The sequence below is a fragment of the Theropithecus gelada genome, chromosome 6 (genome assembly GCF_003255815.1).
Source record: "Theropithecus gelada isolate Dixy chromosome 6, Tgel_1.0, whole genome shotgun sequence".
NCBI classification, from domain to species: domain Eukaryota; kingdom Metazoa; phylum Chordata; class Mammalia; order Primates; family Cercopithecidae; genus Theropithecus; species Theropithecus gelada.
The window spans coordinates 66,696,809-66,717,660 of NC_037673.1; the positions used below are offsets into that span (position 1 = coordinate 66,696,809).

General features: G+C 43.6%; 1 protein-coding gene across 4 annotated transcripts in view; it reads left to right on the forward strand.

Annotated features, from left to right (window-relative positions):
- The first annotated feature begins 7,514 nt into the window (after window positions 1–7,514).
- The window catches only part of OCLN (occludin), a 60,607-nt gene continuing 47,269 nt past the window's right edge, over window positions 7,515–20,852 (forward strand). For 2 of the 4 annotated variants that reach the window (XM_025387878.1, XM_025387880.1), the window contains exons 1-2: window positions 7,515–7,880; window positions 18,139–18,255. In XM_025387878.1, coding sequence (XP_025243663.1) covers window positions 18,206–18,255 — 50 coding nt within the window. In that variant the 5' untranslated portion in view covers window positions 7,515–7,880; window positions 18,139–18,205. Of the gene's footprint in view, window positions 7,881–7,992; window positions 8,131–10,478; window positions 10,523–18,138; window positions 18,256–20,852 lie in introns of those variants that run through there. The other 2 variants (XM_025387879.1, XM_025387877.1) reach the window with 2 other exon arrangements.

The following is a 20,852-nucleotide window of genomic DNA, read 5'->3' on the forward strand; positions in this document are numbered from 1 at the left end:
AGGTCGAGGCAAGTAGATTATTTGAGGTCAGGAGTTCGAGACCAACATGGTGAAACCCCGTCTCTACTAAAAATACAAAAAATTAGCCAGGTGTGGTGACTGGCATCTGTAATCCCAGCTACTTGGGAGGCTGCGGCAGGAGAATCACTTGAACCTGGGAGGTGGAGATTGCAGTGAGCCGAGATCATGCCACTGCACTCCAGTCTGGGCAACAGAGTGAGACCCTGTCTCAAAAATAAATAAATAAATAAATAAATATAAAATATGTTATTTTCCTAATTGTTGGAAATAATGCATGCCTATTCATTGAGAAATTTTAGAAAATACAGAAAAAACATTTTAAAATATCATGGCATTACGGTAGAGCTTCTCCTACTATGTCTCTTTCCACCCTTGGCACTGTCAGCAGACCTCTCAGGCACAAAGACCAATCTTTCTAATTAAGATTAATGTAGGAAGATGAATAGGAGTCGTATGCATTTCTCCAGATCCTATTAACTGGGTTTCAGATCACCCAGACTCTCTTTCTCAAGTTTAGTCCTTTCTATTCAGAAGCCACAAACTTTAAAGATAAAATGCTCAAGCGTTACAAAACATTATTCTAAAAACAGGAAAATATTTAGGTTAACATTCAGAATTTCACAACATTCCAAACATAATTCATCACCCTTCAAAGCCTTCCTGTTGCAGTTAGAAGAAAACAGACACTCGGCTGGGTGCGGTGGCTCATGCCTGTAATCCCAGCACTTTGGGATGCTGAAGTGGGAGAATTGCTTGAGCCCAAGAGTTCGAGAACAGCCTGGGCAACAAAGTGAGACCCCTGTCACTACAAAATAGATAAATAAATAAAATAAAAAGTTTGCCAGATGCGGTGGCATGCACCTGTAGTCCCAGCTACTCAGGAGGCTGAGCAGAGGGGATCACTTGAACCCAGGAGATTGAGGTTGCAGTGAGCCAGGATTGCACCACTCCACCGCAGCCCGGGGGAAAGTGAGACCCTGTCTCAAAACAAAGAAAAAGAAAAAGAAGCCCAGACACTTTGTGGCACAGCATCCAAGATCTGACCTCTGCCTTCCTTGTGTTTCATCTCCCCCACGCTCCCCTTCCTCTTCCTTCCTTTGCTTTGAATGTCCAAAGCGGTCCTAGATTCTAGCCCTAGAATGTTCTTGTCACAGATCTTTGTATGGCTGGTTCCTTCTCACTAGAAGTCTTGGCTCAAATGTCACCTCTTCAGAGCAGCCACCTGTGACCACTCTACAAGGCAGCTGTTCCTCCACCTGCCTCTCCTAGCCTTCTCTGTCCCCTTAGCTGGTTTAGTTTCTCCAAGTCACTTATCATTATCTTGTTTATTTTCAGTTTCATCATCTTTGTTGTATTTCCTCTCCTAACTATTTCCTCCCTAAACTTCCATAAAGGACCTTGTCTGTCCTGAGTCCACTGTATTTCCAGGGCTTAGAACAGGGTCTGGTATACAGCAGGTACTGAGGTAAATATTTCCTGACTGAATAAATACTCCTTTTCACATACAATTCCCATATGTACCACTTACGCTGTACCCTGTGTCAGCCAACAACAACATTTCAGGAACTGTAGTGAGTTTTTGCTTGTAGGCTCCTTGAGTTTCTCCTAAAGAAACTCCAAGTAAAATCAGAAAAGCTGCCATATGGGGCCAGGTGCAGTGGCTCATGCCTGTAATCCCAGCACTTTGGAGGCTGAAGAGGATAGATCACTTGATGTCAGGAGTTCAAGACCAGCTTGGCCAACATAGCGAAACCCCATCTCTACTAAAAATACAACAATTAGCCAGGCGTGGTGGTGTGCGCCTGTAATCCCAGCTACTCGGGAGGCTGAGGCAGGAGGATGCTTGAACCCAGCAGGTGGAGGTTGCAGTGAGCCGAGATTGTGCCACTGCACTCCAGCCTGGGAGACAGAGTGAGACTCCGACACTCTGTCTCAAACAAAAACAAAAAACAAGAAAAGCTGCTATTTGGAAACCCCTATATCGAATAAAAGGAGTCCTGTACCTCAAAACCAAAGAATAAGAGAAATTTGTGATCTGCTTAAAGTGTGTTGGTTTCACACTGACCCAGTTCAAGTGATTTTCCTAGGGTTAGGATTCCTTATGCTAAATTACAAGATAATTATTATTACCTTTCCAGTTTGGGGACACAGGAGGTAAAGAGCCCCGTGAAGTTAAAAGCAGGTAAGTGAAGGCAGTATTTGGTTAATGTTTACTTTTTCCTCTTTCCTTTTTTGAGCTTAAAAGATTCAGGAAGGCTAGTTCCTGAAAAAGCCTGCAAGGCCAATTTTCCACTGCAATAGATGACTGATAAAATTTAAAAAAATCAGTCCCAAATCTCTTTCTCTGTATTATCCTTATAATTGTAGCAATATTCTGTCCCACACCAAACTCATTTACTCTCTCTTTAGATGATGATCTCAACTTACTCTGATCCCATGAATGTATTTTCTGTTGGTATTTGAAAAACATTATTCACAAAACAAAAATCCTGGATGTAGGTCTCCAACTAAATCCTATTAGCAAATTTTGGCCGGGAGTGGTGGCTCACACCTGTAATCCCAGCACTTTGGGAGGCAGAGATGGGAGGACTACTTGAGCCCAAGAATTTGAGACCAGCCTGGGCAACATAGAGAGACCTCATCTCTATTTATTTATATTTATATTTATATTTATATATTTTTTGAGATGGAGTCTCACTCTGTCACCCAGGCTGGAGTGCAATGGTGCAATCTTGACTTACTGCAGTCTCTCATCCTGGTTTCAAGCGATTCTCCTGCCCTAGCCTCCCAAGTAACTGAGATTACAGGTGCTGCCACCACACTGGGCTAATGTTTTTTGTATTTTTAGTAGAGACGAGGTTTCACCATGTTGGCCAAGCTGGTCTGGAACTCCTGACTTCAAGTGATCCACCCGCCTCGGCCTCCCAAAATGCTGGGATTACAGGCATGAGCCACTGCGCCCGGTCTGATCTCATCTTTACTAAAAAAAAAACAAAAAACAAAAAACAGCCAGTTGTGGGTGCATGCCTGTAGTCTCAGCTACCCAGGAGGCTGACATGGGAGGATTGCTTGAGCCCAGGAGATAGAGGCTGCAGTGAGCCATAATCATGGTACTACACTCCAGCCTGGGTGACAGAGGTGACTCAAAATAATTTTTTTTAAATTATGAAATGCAAAATTCCTACAAAATGTATACAAAACATTTATGTACAGCTTGAAAAATTGTTGTAAGGCTAACAGCCATGTAACTTGGACTCAGTAAGAAACAGAATATTGCCTATAGACAAAAAGTAGTCCTAAAATATAGTAAAACTGTTAAGAACATTCGTTCAGGAATCAGATGACCTGTTTTTGAATCCTGACTCTACAACTTAGTAGACAACTTGAGTAAATCATCAATACTTTCTGAGCTTTAGTTTTCCTATGTGTAAAATGGGGAAAATAATAGTACATCATAAGGTTGTTGTAAAGACCAAAAAAATAAAAAATAAAAATATTCGGCCAGGGCTGGGCGTGGTGGCTCACGCCTGTAATCCCAGCACTTTGGGAAGCTGAGGTGAGTGGATCACTTGAGGTCAGGAGTTGGAGACCAGCCTGACCAACATGGAGAAACTCCAACTCTACTAAGCATACAAAATTAGCTGGGCGTGGTGGTGGGCACCTGTAATCCCAGCTACTTGGGAGGCTGAGGCAGGAGAATCGCTTGAACCTGGGAGGCAGAGGTTGCAGTGAGCTAAGATCGCGCCATTGCACTCCAGCCTGGGCAACAGAGGGAGACTCTATCTCAAAAAACCCCCCCAAAATAGAAAAAAATTTAAAAACCATAAAACTGCCAGGCATGGTGGCTCATCCCTGTAATCCCAGTGCTTTGAGAGGCCAAGGCATGGGTATCACCTGAGGTCAGGAGTTCGAGACCAGCCTGACCAACAAGGTGAAACCCCCGTCTCTACTAAAAATACAAAAATTAGCCAGTCGTGGTGGCAAGTGCCTGTAGTCGCAGCTATTCGGGAGGCCGAGGTAGGAGAATCATTTGAGCCTGGGAGGCGGAGGTTACAGTGAGCCGATCACACCACTGCACTCCAGCCTGGGCTACAGATGAGACTCCGTTTCAAAACAAACAAACAGAAAACCAAAAAAACACTTAGCATAGTACTTATAACATGTTTTTCCTTGAGTAAATGGTGCTATTGTTATTCTTCCACCTGTTGCAGTTCCTGCTCAGGTGCTGTCTCTTTGTTTAAATGTGGATTCCTCCCAGGAGGATCTTGCTTAACACATAGGAATTGAGGAGATAAAGGTTTACTCATCTAGTGTAATCATCCTTTTAGAAATTGTCTTCCTAGTGGCTGCCCCATAAATTCTTCCATACACCTGTCCAAGGAAACTCTCCTGTGTGGACCAGGAGCCTCCCTCTTCATAATTGGGCAGAGAAACCAGAGGCCTTTCAGGCCAGGCCCTCAGCAACTCCAAACTGAGTTGCCTTGGACACATACCAGTGCTTGAATTCATTTACTAAGTAGGCAAGGCAGAGTGGAAACCGTGGAACTATTTTAATCTCCCGTCTTTTCCCCTCTAAACCCTAGTACTAGAATGTAAGCCTTGAAATGCTACTAAGGAATGTGCAGGTTTCACAATGGCAGGAGGCCATCTGAGAGGAGGACAAGATTCCACAGGTACGTTGGATTTGGGAAACAGGGCTATAGTCATTCATTCATTCATCCAACACATAGTTATGGAATTCCTATTTCAGGCAGATAGGATACAGCAATGGCTTGTTAAATTTATTGAGACTTGTTTCATGGCTCAGCATATAGACTGTCTTGTTGAATGTTCCACATTCCCACCAATAGACTTATAAAGATAGTATTGTTTATTATCATCTCAAGTTTACGGTGGAAAAAAATGAGGCTTATGTAGTTTAATTTCCTTTAGTCCTACCCAGCTACCAGGTAGCAACACTGGAATTTCAAATGAAATTTCTGACACCATAATCTGAGCTCTTAAGTTTCTCTTTTACACATAAAAAAGGAGAAAAAAAATTGTTTTTTCATCTTATCATCCATTTGACTGCAGGTAAAGTCAACAAGCTTCTAATCATGGGGTTCTTCTGAGAATAATATTTACATTGCTCTGAGTCATGGGGATTTTCATTAAGTAATATCCAATAGTGGATACTACTCAATACTAATGTGAGTTGCCAAGAAGGAATATTTGGTAAAAATATAGTAGTTAAATTTTGCTATAATTTATGATTATGTAAATTTTAGATTAAATCGAGCATGGCATCATTTAATATCCAACAAATTTTGTTTTGGTATTGAAGAATGATGTGTTTAAGTTTTAAGGCTGTATTTTTCTTTCTAGACAATTTCAACTACCAAATATATACAATATTGGGCAATAGTTAACTGTTCTTTTGATGCTGTGTTGTTTAGAAAATTAATCTCAAGCGAATAAAATAGAATTCATATATTTCAACTTAATGAATCCTATTATTCCATATGGATGAACTCAGAACTAACTAGAAAGTAAGTTTCACAGAGATTTTTGAGTTTTGTTCATTCATGTGTACAGAGCACTCAGAAAATAGTTGAAGGAATGAATTGGGAAAGCAAATAAAATATGAAAGCTAACCTTCTACCCAACACAACATGTCTTTGAGTTTAGGTTTAGGGTGGGAATAAGCAAAATAACATGATATGCATAAATTATTATCTTAAAATGATAAAAAGTTTAATTTAAAAACCTAATTTACCAAGAGAACTGAAAACATACATCCACAAAAAAACTTGTAAACAAATATTCATAGTAACATTATTCATAGCATCCCCAAAGGAAAAACAACCCAAATGTTCATCAACAGATGAATGATTAAACAAAATGTGATACATCGATACAACGGAATATTATTCAGTTATAAAAAGGAACGAAGTACTGATACACACTACAACATGGATGAACCTTTAAAACATTATGCTAAGTGAAAGAAGACAGACACAAAGGGCACATATTGTATTATCCATTCATATAAAATGTCCAGAACAGGCAAATTAATAGAGACAGAAAGTACATTAGTGGTTGCCGAGGGATGAGGGGAGAGGGGAAATGGAGAGTGACTATTAATGGGCATGGGGTTTCTTTTGGGGGTGATTAAAATGGAATTAGATGGTGGTGATGGTTGTACAATCTGGTGAGTATACTAAAACCCACTGAATTGTACGTGCCCTTTAAAAGGGTGAATTTTATGGTATGTGAACTCTTTTATAAAGTGGAAAAAAACTCCTAAGATCTCCTCTTCAGAACATATCAAAATACATTATAAAATAATGGACATGTGTTTACAAATCTGAGAGTATTAGGTAATGTTCCCTTGTTTAATTATAAACCAAGTGGAATGTTTGGAGATTTCAGTAATCTGACAGGGAACATTAAGAGGATTAACCTGACTTCCCCAGTGTTAACAATACCAATTTAAACTGCATCATTCAAAAACTACATAGTCATATTAAAGCATTTGTAGAAATGACTTCCACGAAAAAAATACCAATTAAATTAATTACTCATTAAAGCTGTCATCATCTGAAATACCTCATATTTACATGGTGCTTTTACTTCCTTAAGTATGAATTGTGCCTTAAGATCTAATGTATGGGAGAGTCACATCTCCAATCATTTAATTAAAGGTAGAGAAGTGGGTGGGATTGGATAGAAATTTATTAGCAATGCTGACATTCCAGATTGGAACGCAAAGACAAGCAGGATTTAAGAAACCTAACAGTTCGCTTTCAATGCAGGTAGTTAAATGCCAAGAACTGTAATTACCTCATCCTGGAGTACAATTTAAAAATATGTTCAAAAACAACAAACATACATAAAAACATACACAGTGTTAAGTGCAGACTATGAAATTTCCTTTGGAACCATAATCCAGATCAAGAAATAGAATACAGCACCCAGGACTAAGGTGCTTTTTCGTTTTCTTAAAAAAATAAATAAACCAGGTTTATTTTGCTTTTTAAGTAGGGTTCTTAAAGCACTACAGGTTGATAAACAAAGTATAAGGCGCTTTTTCTTAGGCCAAAGAGCCATAATAGTTTAAATCTCCCCGTCCCCAAGAGCGGACCAGTTACATTTCGGAACGGGTGGGCAGAGGAGGACCCTAAGGTGGTGATGTGTAAACTGTGTATTATGCACTTTAGCTTGCTGGACGGCAACTAACAGCTACAGTAGTTCACCCTCATTTTATCCCCAATAAGTAATTGTCTTATTTCTGAATCTAGAAATTCAGAAATAGCGCCAATATTTACACACGAGTTTTGAAATTTTCCCAGGAGTCTTTCGTGGGAGCAACACATCTATATGCCTTTTTCCAGCAACAGTTCAATCAAATTTTGGAAGCAGGAAAGTGTCCCGTGAGGACGTGCCTTTCCTATCAAAGTGCTTAGTGCCTAGACCCTTTCCGGAGGAAACAGTCCCCTCCGGACCTCGTTCGACCTCTCTCCGTCAGACACCCAAGGTTCCATGTGAAGCAGGCGGAGCACCAAACGCATCCCTAGGTGGTCCGGGACGCCCATCCGTGCTGCCCCCTGGGAGCCCGCGCTGCTCCTCTGCGCTCCGCCCCTCGGGCCGGAACATCGCGCGGTTCCTTTAACAGCGCGCTGGCAGGGTGTGGGAAGCAGGGCTGCGTCCTCCCGCCCCCTCCCATCCGAGTTTCAGGTGAATGGGTCACCGAGGGAGGAGGCCAACACACCACACCTACACTCCCGCGCCCACCTCTCCCTCCCTGCTTCCTCCGGCGGAGGCGGCAAGAACCGAGAGCTAGGGCCAGAGCGCCGAGGAGCCCGTCCGGGACGCAGCAGGTGGGTCTCTCGGGGCTGGCCCGCAGGCTTCCCGCACCCCCCTCCACGTTGGTGCGCATGCCCGGGGGCAGGGCCGGTTGTAGGGAGAAGGGGGAGGAGGGGAAGGAGAGAGAGGAGGGGGAGGAGACGTCCCCAGCACAGTCCCTGGCTGCGCGCTGGCGGTCGGCGCGGTGTCAGGTGCGCCCGCCAGGTGAGCGCGCTCACTGGCTCGGTTGGCCCCCGGAGGGTCGGGCCCAGGTGCGGCCAGTGGGTGAGTGTTGGGCGCGGCGTCAGGGGCGCACGGGAGCCCCCAGGGTCCCCGTGGGGGGACCGCGGCGCCTCTGTTAGGGGAGGTGCGGGGGGGAGGACGCTCCGCGCTGGTTTCGGTGGCAGTTTCGTCCCCGGGCTGGGACTCGTGGGAACCGGAGAGGCGCGGGTCTGCGGAGAGAGCAGCACCGGCCAACTTGGGAGGCTGCCTCCCCGGGCAAGGGGCGGCTTGGAGCCGCCGATCAAGCTTTATTCCGCGGAGACGCTTAAAGCTAGCAGTGCCTCAGCGGCGCGGGCAACTTTTCACTTTTATGAGGCAGGACATTCCTGAACAGCGACGATCCTGCATCAGCTCTGGGGCTGCAGTTTTGGGGGGCGGCCCTCATGGAGAGGGGTCCTGCGCCCAGCTTGTTGGGGGTCCTAAGCTTGAGGCTGCAGCGAGAGACTGCTTGCTGGTCCGAGCCGCTTAGATCCCCAGGGGGAATTTCATCCCTTCCGCTCCCACCCCACCCCACTCCTTTGGGTATCCCGGGGAGACGGGGGCTGGATTCAGTCTGTGAAATATTCCGGGAGTCACGGTGTGGGCCACACTGGCTACTTCGAATCCACTTGTTGGGAGTTGTGTGAACCCGCGCCGATTTAAGCTGGGGTTCACGGAGTTAATTTCGAGGGAAGCTGCTCACGCTTGGGATTCTCACCCGTGACCAAAAGGGCTGCCGCCAGCGGGGCGGAACTGCCTCCGGGCGGTGCCTGCCCAGCGAAAGCGGGCGCGCGCTGCCCGGGAGCGCCTCGGGGCGCACGGACGCCGGGACCCGCGCCCAGCTGGGCCACGGAGTTTGGGGACCTCCGGGACTGGGCCGGCCCCGCACGCCAGCCATGTTGCCTGCGTGGAAGGAAGCTTGCGGGGAGCGGGGGTCAAGGGCCAAGATGGCCTCTGCGCCTAGGGGTTGGGAGCGGCGCCGAGGTCCTCGTGCTCCTCGGGAAGCCACCGGGCCCCAGGGGAAAACCGCGGCATCCTCAGGCCGGACCCGGGGCTCGCTGGCTACACTGCCCGCTTGGGGAATTATCCCGGGCGAGGAGGCGGCAGCTTTCTAGGCCAGTTAGTGTGTGGCCCTTAGGCAACAGGTGTATTATTGGAATACCTGGAAAAGAGAAACGCTTCCCATGAAGGCACTTACGGTGATTTAGAAAACTAGGCATTCCCAAGTGTAACAATAGTTCTTTTGCACTGTACGTATGAGTCTTTCTTTTGTTTTTATTATTATTATTATTATTTGCTTTTTTGAGACGGAGTCCGACTGTGTCTCCCAGGCTGGATTGCAGTGGCGTGATCTGGGCTCACTGCAACCTCTGCCTCCCGGGTTCAAGTGATTTTCCTGCTCAGCCTCCCGAGTAGCTGGGATTGCAGGCACCCACTAGTATGCACGGCTAATTTTTGTATTTTTAGTAGAGACGGAGTTTTGCCATGTTGGTCAGGCTGATCTCGAACTGCTGACCTCAGGTGATCCACCCGCCTCGGCCTCCCAAAGTGCTGGGATTATAGGCAGGAGCCACCACGCCCAGCCTTTATGAATATTTTCTTAGTGGTGCTTTTTGAGTGTGTGGGGGCGGCACAGATATTTCCTCAAACAAAGCAACACTTTTTTTTTTTTTTTTTTTTGTCGTTTTGCAATTTATTTAGTTATTAGGGGCCTCCTTTGTTAGGTGATGGAGCGGAGGATAGGGAGGTCGTTAAGACATGATTCTCCACCTTTTGGCAGCTTCCAGGCCATTTCGGGAAATAATGGGCAGTGTCTCCTGCACGTGAGGCACTGTGCTAAAAGCATTCTGTATTTTCTCATTTAATTATCCCAACAACTCTAAAAGGCAGACCTTAGTAGAACTCCGTTTTAAAAGCGGGCATATGCTGTGGGGGAAACGTGTTGCGTGGGCTTGCTTGCAAACTGCTTCAGCTAATCTGGGAAGGAATATCAGAAGCAGCGGTCCTTGATATTCCAGAACCAGATTTGGGGGATTTTTCTGGACCTTTGTACCATTGAGTAGTACCTGTAGCCTGATACAAGATTGCCCGCATTTTGCTTGATGTCATGGTAAAATTCTTTTTTCTTCTAAAGGTAATGTTGGAATTACTGCCTTTCCAAAATAATAGATTACTTTTAACCACATAAATGATCTGATGTAATATCTTTCAACTTCCCAGGAACGTCCCAGAAGGAAGTTTTCTTCAGTTGCATTTTAAGGCTTATTTGATTGGAATATCAGTGGATCTTTTTCATCAAATTACTATTTATAGAAATAAGAGAGTAAACAGACCATGTAGATTTCTGTTAGGCTTTTCGTTTTAACCCCTAGGCTTGCCGCTGTTCCGTAACCCAGTGATTCCAGTCTTGGCTGTAGTATGAATCACCTAGGGATCTTGTTAAAACACAGATTCTGATTGGGGGGTCAGGAGTGGGACCTGGGATTCTGCCTTTCTAACAGGCTCACAGGTGATTCTCAGACTGTTCTGTCCTCTTTTTCTCCCTTTCTCTTAGACTCTACTCAATTACATTTGAACACTGAAGTTGGAAATAAAGGAAAAAAAATAGGTTTATTGGGTGTTGATTGGTTGTTGTGTGAAGAACTTCAAGGCATTCACTGCTGGATTGAAATCCCAACTCTAATAATTGACTTGGTTTTATTAATTGAGTACTCATTGACAATCACTTTGTGCCAGGGCTAGTTTCAAGGACCAGGGAATTTAAATAATGGTCAAAATAGACATTCGATGCCTGGGATGCGGGCATTCCAGATGGGGTGGAGATAATACCTAAAATAATTTCAGGTATGAGGGCAGAGAGGAGTTTGCTCTGAAAAAACAAGTTTTGTGTAATGGAGTGAGGGACTGGGAGGGCATCTCCCAGAAGGTGGCATCTGAGCTGAGATGTGAACAGCAGGTGTCTGCTGTGTAAAAGATCTGGGCTTTCTAGACAGGAAATTGTAAGATCAATGTCCTTTTTGGATTGACACCATTATTGTAAACAGCAATTCTCAAAATATGTGGTGTGTTAAAAAATCACTTGGAAGGTTTATTAAAAATACAATTTCTGACACAGTCTATTACAAAATCTGCCTAACTTCAAATTTTTAGACAATTTAATGATGTGCCTATAATCTAAATCATTTAATATAAGGCACAACTTAAACTTTTTAAAGACAAATTGACAGTTACTGCACGTGCCCTAAAAGGAACAGACTTCTCTTAAATATGTTTATTTTTCACTTATTGAGAGTTTTCTTTAAAGAATAATTTGAGGGCAAAGCATTTTCAGTCTATTTTTTTCTACTCTTTTTTTTTTTTTTTTTTTAAAGATGGAGACGGAGTCTCTGTTGTCCAGCCTGATCCTGAAGTTCTGGGCTCAAACAATCCCTCTGCCTTGGCTTCCCAAAGTACTGGGATTGCAAGTGTGAGCCACCTCACCCAGCCTCAGCCTGTTTTTTTTCATCTTAGCTTAGTTTTCCATTAAGACAGCTTTTGGTCAGTAAACACTGTCAAGGGGAGAACGCTTTTTATATATTATCATTAGCTCAAGATGCTGGTTTTCAGATTAACATATTTGACAAGGATCTGCTGCTTCCCTTTTGCCCCTGACTCTAATTTAGCTATCTGACTTCTGTCCTTGTCACTCTTGACATAAGTTCATGTAGTTGATAAGTGGTCTCTTCATTCCTCATTTTATTTTTTCCTTCACTCAACACATGTACAGATTGTTAATGTTGCTGTGCTGGGCATTGGTCCTCTTTGACCTTTGGCTGCTGGCCTTAAAGCACAGTCACAGATTCACTTCGAAATTTCAGAGACCTTAGAAGTCCTCCAGTCTGGTCTCCAAAAAAATATCAAATAACTTAAGCTTTGCATAAATTGCATGAGCTCAAATTGTTGTTCGTTATTTTTGGAGGGGGTGTGGGGTCAGGGTGAGGGAGAGGCTTCCTAATATGGTGGTTTGTGGATTTTTTTTTTTTTTTAAACCATTTCTAGGATAACAAAGACAGCTCTTCAGATACCTCAGGGCTACTAAAGTGATTCCTCTAATGTTCAATTCTCCAGGCCAGACATTTCCTGTTTTTCTAATTGTTTGTCTTAAGACATGGGTTTTCTAGATTTGTTTTTTTTGGGGGGGGCCAGAGTCTCACTCTGGCTCTCACTCCAGGCTGGAGTCCAGCGGCGCAATCTCGGCTCACTGCAACCTCTGCCTCCTGGGTTCAAGCGATTCTCCTGCCTCAGCCTCCCAAGTAGCTGGGATTATAAGCCCAACTAATTTTAATATTTTTAGACAAGGTTTCACCATGTTGGCCAAGATGGTCTCGATCTCCTGACCTTGTGATCCACCTGCCTTGGCCTCCCAAAGTGCTGGGATTACAGGCGTGAGCCACTGTGCCTGGCCAGCTTTTCTAGATCTTTAACGATCTTAGTCACCCTCCTGGAGAGGCACGTAGTGTAGAATGTGATGTACAAATCAGGTTTTGTTTGTTTTTTTTAATAGCGTATTATTCCTAGATATGAGCACTATTTCTGTGAATAAAGTTTGGGATCGCTTGTTAGCTTTTGTTGAAATTCTTACCAAAGAAATGCACCTTTAAAAATGAACGATTATTAGTTCTCCTCTATACTGTACTATGGAATTGACTTTTAAAAAATTCAGTTTACTGCTGGGCATGGTGGCTCGTGCCTGTAATCCCAGCACTTTGGGAGGCCGAGGCGGGTGGATCACCTGAGGTCAGGAGTTTGAGACCAGCTTGGTTAACATGGTAAAACCCCATTTCTACTAAAAATACAAAACTTAGCCTGGCCTGGTGGCATGCGCTGGTAATCTCAGCTACTCAGGAGGCTGAGGTGGGAGAATCGCTTGAATCTGGGAGGTGGAGGTTGCGTTGAGCCGAGATCACACCATTGCATTCCAGGCTGGGCGACAGAGCTAGACTCTGTCTCAAAAGAAAAAGAAAAAAAAATCAGTTTACATTTTAAAAATGACTCATTTATGCCACCAATATAGTCACCCTTCAGTATCTGTGAGAGGTTGCTTCCAGGACCCCTTGATACTAAAATCTGAGGAGGCTGAAGTCCCTATTACAAAATAGCTTTGTATTTGCATATGGCCTAAATGCTCTTGTATACTTTTTTTTTTTTTTAATTGTTATTTCGAGACAGAATCTCACTGCATCATCTAGGCTGGAGTGCAGTGATGCAGTCTTGGCCCACTGCAAACTCTGCCTCCTGGGCTCAAGCGATTCTCCTGCCTCAGCCTCCGAAGTAGCTGGGATTACAGGCATGCACCACCATGCCCAGCTAATTTTTGTATTTTTAGTAGAGACAGGGTTTCATCATGTTGGCCAGGCTGTGTCGAACTCCTGACCTCAAGTGATCCGCCCATCTTGGGCTCCCAAAGAGCTGGAATTACAGGTGTGAGCCACCGCACCCAGACTTCTTGTAGACTTTAAATAATCTCTAGGTTAGTTATAATACCTAATACAGTGTAAATGCTACATAGAATTGTGATACTGTAGTTTTAAAAATCTGTATTTTTTGTTTTACTGTTTATTATTTTTTTAGACAAGGTATTAATGTTACTCAGGCTGAAATACAGTGACGTGATCATGGCTCTCACTGCAGCCTCAACTTCCTCTGCTCAAGAGATCCTCCCACCTCAGTCTCTTGAGTAGCTGGAGCTTATAGGCATGTGCCACCATGCCTGGCTAATTTTAAGAAAAATTTTTTGTAGAGATGGGGTCTTGCTATGTTGCTGTGGTCGGTCTTGAACTCCTGGGTTCAAGTGATCTTCCTGCCTTAGCTTCCTAGAGTGTTGGGATTACAGGTGTGAACCACTGTACCTGCCCTGTTATTTTTAATTTTTTTTCCCCTGAATATTTTCTGTCTGAGGTTGGTTGAATCTGGGTTTAAAACCCATGGATGTGGAGGGTCAGCTGTATTTGAAAATGGGTACAATATACCTAAGTGCCTAAGCACTGAAATTTCTCACTTTCAGGATAACCACCTTATGATGAATGCTGTTGCCCATTTTCTTGAAGACTTTTTCTTGTGGGGTTTTGTTTTTGTTTTGTTTTGTTTTGGTTTGGTTTTTTGAGCCGGTGTCTCGCTCTGTCGCCAGGCTGGAGTGCATTGGCACGATCTCTGCTCACTGCAACCTCCTCCTCCTGGATTCAAGAGATTCTCTTGCCTCCTGAGTAGCTGGGGCTACAGGAGCACGTCGCCACGGCCAGCTAATTTTTGTATTTTTTTTTAGTAGAGACGGGGTTTCGCCAGTTGACCAGGATGGTCTCCATCTCTTGACCTCGTGATCCACCCGCCTCGGCTTCCCAAAGTGCTGGGATTACAGGTGTGAGCCACAGCGCTTGGCTCTTTAAGACTTTTTCTTATCCCAGTGCAGAGGTCAGGATTATTCCCGCATTTGACAGAGGAGTGCACTTAGAGGAGATAAAGAATTTGTCTCAGATTGTGAGCCAGTAAATGGGGGCTGGTAAAACCACTAGGTTGTTTTAAACTCATCATTCTTATTTTACAGAGAGTTCTTGCTTAGTGTTGATAGCCTAGCCAATGGGTTAGTTATCCTTTCCGGTGTGTTTGGTCAGCTGCAAATCTGGATAAGCTGTCTCCTCCACTTTGTGGTTACCACTGGAGACCTCCCACCAGGTGGACATAAATGGTTCATTTTTTTGTGCTAATGGGGTGCCATAATTCAGCCCCTTGGGAATCTGCCCACCCACACAAGGATGTGCTCAAGATTCTCAGGATTCTTTCTCTCTGCATTCCCGTCATCCACCAGTCTGGTAACCTTCCCAGAAAAGGAAGTGAAGTTGGTGTGGCGGGACTTGTTCTTAATGAGCTTGCTTTTTTTTTTTTTTTTTGAGATGGAGTTTTGCTCTTTTTGCCCAGGCTAGAGTGCAATGGCGCAATATTGGCTCACTGCAACATCCGCCTCCCAGGTTCAAGCGATTCTCCTACCTCAACCTCCCAAGGAGCTGGGTTTACAGGCATGCACCAACATGCCTGGCTAAGTTTTCATATTTTTAGTAGAGATGGGGTTTCACCATGTTGGTCCGCTGGTCTTGAATTCCTTGCCTCAAGCGATCCACCTGCCTCCGAAGTGCTGGGATTACAGGTGTGAGCCACCTCGCCTGGCCTAAAATCAGTTTTCCTTAATGTTCTTTTTCTGAACATCAGTTTGAAAGACAGTTTGGACTTTTGCATTTTTATAGTACCAAAACATTTTGGCCTAAATTGCTCATTTGTGTGTGTGTTTCACCTTTATTAGAATATAGAGAAATTGACCAGATGTGTTGGCTCATGCCTGTAATCCCAGTACTTTGGGAGGCCAAGGCAGGTGGATAGCTTGAGCTCAGGGGTTTGAGACCAGCTTGGGCAACATGGTGATACCTTATCTCTACTAAAAAAACAAAAATTAGCCAGGCATGGTGGCATGTGCCTGTAGTCCAGCTACTTGGGAGGCTGAGGCGGGGGGATGGCTTGAGCCTGGGAGGCAGGTTGCAGTGAGCTGAGATGATGGCACTGCATTTCATCCTGGGCGACAGAGTGAGGCTTTGTCTCAAAAAAAAAAAAAAAAAAAAAAAAGAGAAATTGACTTGAGTGCTAGTTACAGGGCTGTGTACACTTATGATTTCTGCACTTTCCTGTATGGTATACTTTAATAAAGTGGTTTTCAAAAATGTAGAAAAGTCATCTTCCTTCATGTCTTTGGAAAATTATGCTAATTGTGTTGGTGTTATTAACATTATATTTCCATCTTTGAGGATTTATCTAACAGTTGGGCAGAGTTTAATTCTGAGAGAGTTAATTCTCCGCAACACGGTGAAACCCTGTCTTTACTAAAAATACAAACAATTAGCCGGGCGTGGCAGCATGCGCCTATAGTCCCAGCTACTCTAGAGGCTGAGGCAGAAGAATTGCTTGAAGCCAGGAGGCAGAGGTTGCAGTGAGCTGAGATCGTGCCAATGCATTCCATCCTGGCGACAGAGCGAGACTCGGCTCAAAAAAAAAAAAAAGAAGAGTTGCCATTAATTTAAAAAAAAGTTTTAACAGTTTAAATTGATATACTGCTGTTAATATAGTAATGTATGATTGTACAGGCCTTATTAGAAAAGGAAAACAAATCAGATACTTTAATATACTCATTATAGATGTTGCTCAAGTGTCATTCAAGGATCATACCTTTTAAAGTTACTCTGATACTTTTCCATTACCTTCAACTTGAAAGCACAAGAGGTTTTGCAGGCAGAGATATCCATGGTCCAATCTGGTTCCTGTCAACATTCAACAAATTATTTGGACGTCTACTATGTGCCAGGCATTGTTTTAATCAGTGAACAAAACAGGCAAAAATTCCTGTTCACGTGGAGTTTACCTTCTAGTAGATCTCAAAGTTCCCTACTCTACTAATCACTGGTATAGCCTGGAAAGAATTTGTTGTTGGTTCAACATAGCTAAGGAGTGGCATAAAGTTCTGTAGCTGATGTGGGAAGTACCTTGCCAGTGTCTCCAGCACTGAGTTTTCTAGAATAATCCTCAAGCTTTGTAGGTTTGGGAGTTGTGTGTTTACCACATCTTGCTGAGACTTGTCTTTTTCCTGGAGAGCTCTCAGTGCCCATGGATCCACCTACAGACCTAGGCAGACGAGCTCCATCTTCACTTCCTCATGGATGCTAACACCAGCTGTGCACTCCCCACAAAAGCTGGTGTTTCCCAAATGGAACTCACTGTTTCAAACTAGCATAGTGAAAAGCACAGGAGATCATCTGGGTTCAAGTTACTTCTGAGTGACTCCCTGTCATCCATATAACCTTGAGCATATTACTTTACATCTCTTTCTGACCCTCTTTGCATCTGTAAAGTGACTAATCAACCATGGAGGGTTGTTTTGAGGATGAAAGGAGGATTTTGTTTAAAGCACCCAGCACGTGGGTAGGTGTCTGCTGAATGTTAGTTTCCTTCCCATCTTCTGTCTCCTAAGCTAGTCTTTCACTGATGCCTCACACCTAGGTTTGCTGCTGCTGACTCTAGGTGCTTCTTTTTACTGTTGACTTTGTCCTTCAAATCTGTTTCAAATCAAACTTACACCTCCCTTGCCGAGAATCACAAACTGGCTCCCTGTTTCCTACCTGAAGGAAGTGAGACATTTCCACTAGACTTTCAAAGCCCTCCCTTTTCTTACTCATCCTCCATCCACTATATTCTTACTGTAACCTTACTTTAAAAGACTACACCATTCCACCATGTTCCCACCTGGTCTCCTCACTGTTCCATAAGCTAGCCACCTGTGTATCAGCACCACACCAGCCTGGAAGAACCAGGACCCCAGCGCTGGCTCTCATGCGTCACTCCCACAGGCTCTCCTGGTCTAGTGTAGGCACTTAATAAATGCTTGGTGAGTGAAATTGCTTCTCAGATGTTTAGGAACTTGTGCTGAAGAATATTAGGACAAAATTTCAGAAAACGACCAATTAATACTATGCATAGTGTTTTTTCTCCCCTTGTATAAAAAGTATGCTCGGTTTTGAAGACTTGGAAAAGGAGATAAGGGGGAAAATATCTACAATTCTGCCATTTATAGATACATTTTATTATCTTTTTTAATGATTAAGGCATTTAACCCATTAGATTGTTAGTTTGCATTGAGGAGCTAGTATGTGCTAGTGCTGCTATATGTGCACTTTCATATGTGTTCTCATTTAATATGAACTTTCAAAAGTAATATGAAATTATATATATTTCAAATTTTTGTGAAAAAAATAGAGGAATTAGGTCCCAGCTACTTGGGAAGCCGAAGTAGGAGGAGGGCTTGAGCTTGGGAGGTCAAGGCTGCAGTGAGCTGTGATTGGACCACTGCACTCCAGCCTGAGTGACAGGGTGAGACCCTGTCTCGGTGGGGGGGAGGGGGTGAAGAAAAGAAAGAAACTGTGAGCTCAGTAGTAATGCCATAACCCTACTTTTGTTGCTTAGATTGGTTTATCTTGGGAGCTATAGGGCATTGCTCATCCTGAAGATCAGCTGACCATTGACATCAGCCATGTCATCCAGGCCTCCTGAAAGTCCACCTCCTTACAGACCTGATGAATTGTAAGTAAATAACCCTTTAGTTATTCTCTTTTAAAAAGTCTGTCACGTGTAAACAACAAGTATGGTTGAAACTTTCATTTTTAAGTGTTTGCTTTTAAAAATAAAACGATACGTGTACTTGTAAATTTAAATTTTATCAAAGAGTCTGCACTGAAAAGTGAATTTCTCTCAACTTTCAGAGTGAAAGTTTGTCTGTACTAGGACAACTACTGTCACCTATTGCTAATGTTTATTTCAAGACATTGCCAAGGTTTATGTTTGTATGTTCGTTTTTGTTTTGTACAAATGATAATGAAGCTTCCATTTAAATGCCTTGTTTAGATGGGCACTGGCAATATATTGTCAGTTTTTAAAAATGACAGCTTTAGGCCAGGCCGGGTGCTATGGCTCATGCCTGTAATCCCAGCACCTTGGGAGGCTAAGGCCGGTGGATCACAAGGTCAAGAGATCAAGACCATCCTGGCCAATATGATGAAATCCCATCTGTACTAAAACTATAAAAATTAGCTGGGTGTGGTGGCTCGCACCTGTAATCCCAGCTACTTGCCTGTAATTCTGGCTACTCGGGAGGGAGAAGATTCACTTGAACCCAGGAGGCGGAGGTTGCAGTTAGCTGAGATGATGCCACTGCACTCCAGCCTAGAGACAGAGCAATTAGACTCCATCTAAAAAAAAAAAAAGGCCAGGCCGGGGGGCTCATGCCTGTAATCCCAGCACTTTGGGAGGCCAAGGCGGGTGGATCACCTGAGGTCGGGAGTTCGAGACCACCCTGACCAACGTGGAGAAACCCCCATCTCTACTAAAAATACAAAATTAGCCAGGCATGGTGGTGCATGCCTGTAATCCCAGCTATTTGGGAGGCTGAGGCAGGAGAATCGCTTGAACTCAGGAGGTGAAGGTTGCGGTGAGCTGAGATCGCACCACTGCACTCCAGCCTGGGAGACAAGAGCGAAACTCCTTGTCAAAAAATAAATTAATAAATGAAAATAACAGCTTTATTGAGATATAATTAACATACTTTATAATTTACCCATTTAGAATGGATAGTTTAATGGTTTTTAATATATTCACAGAGTTGTATAACCATCACCACAATTAATTTTAGAACATTTCATTACTCTCCAAAGAAACCTACCCATTGGCAATCATCTCCCAGTTCCATCAGCCCTAAGCAACTATCGATCTACTTTCTGTCTCTATAGATTTGTCTATTCTGCATATTTTGTATAAATGGAGGATTCATGTAATATGTGGCCTTTTGTAACTGGCTTCTTTCGCTTAGCATAATACTTTCCATACTGTCAGTTTTAAGAGTGATTCCTGCCATTATCTAAAACAAGCAATGTTGAGGGGTTTTGGGCTCCTTCGTCATGTGAAGATTTATCAGTGAATTTTTGAATTCCAAATGTGCTATCAAACATTGATAGGGATTTCCTCCTCTAAGTAGTTTGCAGCTTTAACCCTGATAAGTGTAGTGGAGTGTAATGTAGGCAAAAACAGTTTCTCCTGCTGTTCTGTCACAACACATCTGTGACCTCTGATCACCAGAATTTGTGGGGATTTTTCCCCACCAGCAACCAAGTAATCAGTTCTACAGTGGACAATAGCTCTGTGTCCTCTAATTATCAGTTGAGTTCTGACACTGTCCGGAGATAGCATCAGATCACAGGTTCAGGGCTCATTCCTACAAGACTGCCCCCACTTCACGTAGCAGCCACAAGCTCAGGTTGTAGCCTGTGTTTCTGACCCACCTACAGTAAATCAGGATTCACACAGGTCTCTCCTTGGGTTCAATTAATTTGCTAAAGTGGCTCGCAGAACTCAGGGAAACACTACTTATCATTACTGGTTTATTATAAAGGGTATTACGAAAACCAGATGTGGTGCACGCCTGTGATCGCAGCTACTCGGGAGTATGAGGCAGGAGGAGTGCTTGAGCCCAGGAGTTTGAGGCCAGCCTGGGCAACATAGGGAGACCTTGTCTTTTAAGAATGAATGAATGAATGAATGAACAAACAGATGATATTACAATGGATACCAACAAACACCAGATGAAGAGTTGAACAGGGCGAGGTATGTGGGAAGGGGCCCTCCCTGGTTGTGCCACCCTCCAGGAACCTGCACATGTTCAGCTGTCCAGAAGCTCTGTGAATTCAGTCCTTTTAGGTTTTTATGGAAGCTATATGACACAGGCATGATTGACTAAATCATTGGCCATTGGTGAGCAGTGTAAGCCTCAGCCCCCGTTTCCTGTCCAGAGGGATTTGGGGCTGAAAAGTTCCAACCCTCTAATCCTAGCTCCCATCCTGAAGCTTCCTAGGGCTGCTAGGAACCTATCATCTCATTAACATATAAGGGACATTTATCACTTTGGAGATTCCAGAGATTTTAGGAGTTGTATGCCAGAAAATGGAGATGAAGACCAAATACATATTTCACAATATCATGTGGAGGTTGTGTTCCAGTTATTTAACCTCCTTACTAGTGCCTAAAACATGGTGGGGACACAAGTTGTTAATACAGTTTTTAAAACATACTAGAGAATATAGTAATTGAGTAGTGCACCACTAATCTGACACTTATTTTATGTTGCTTTT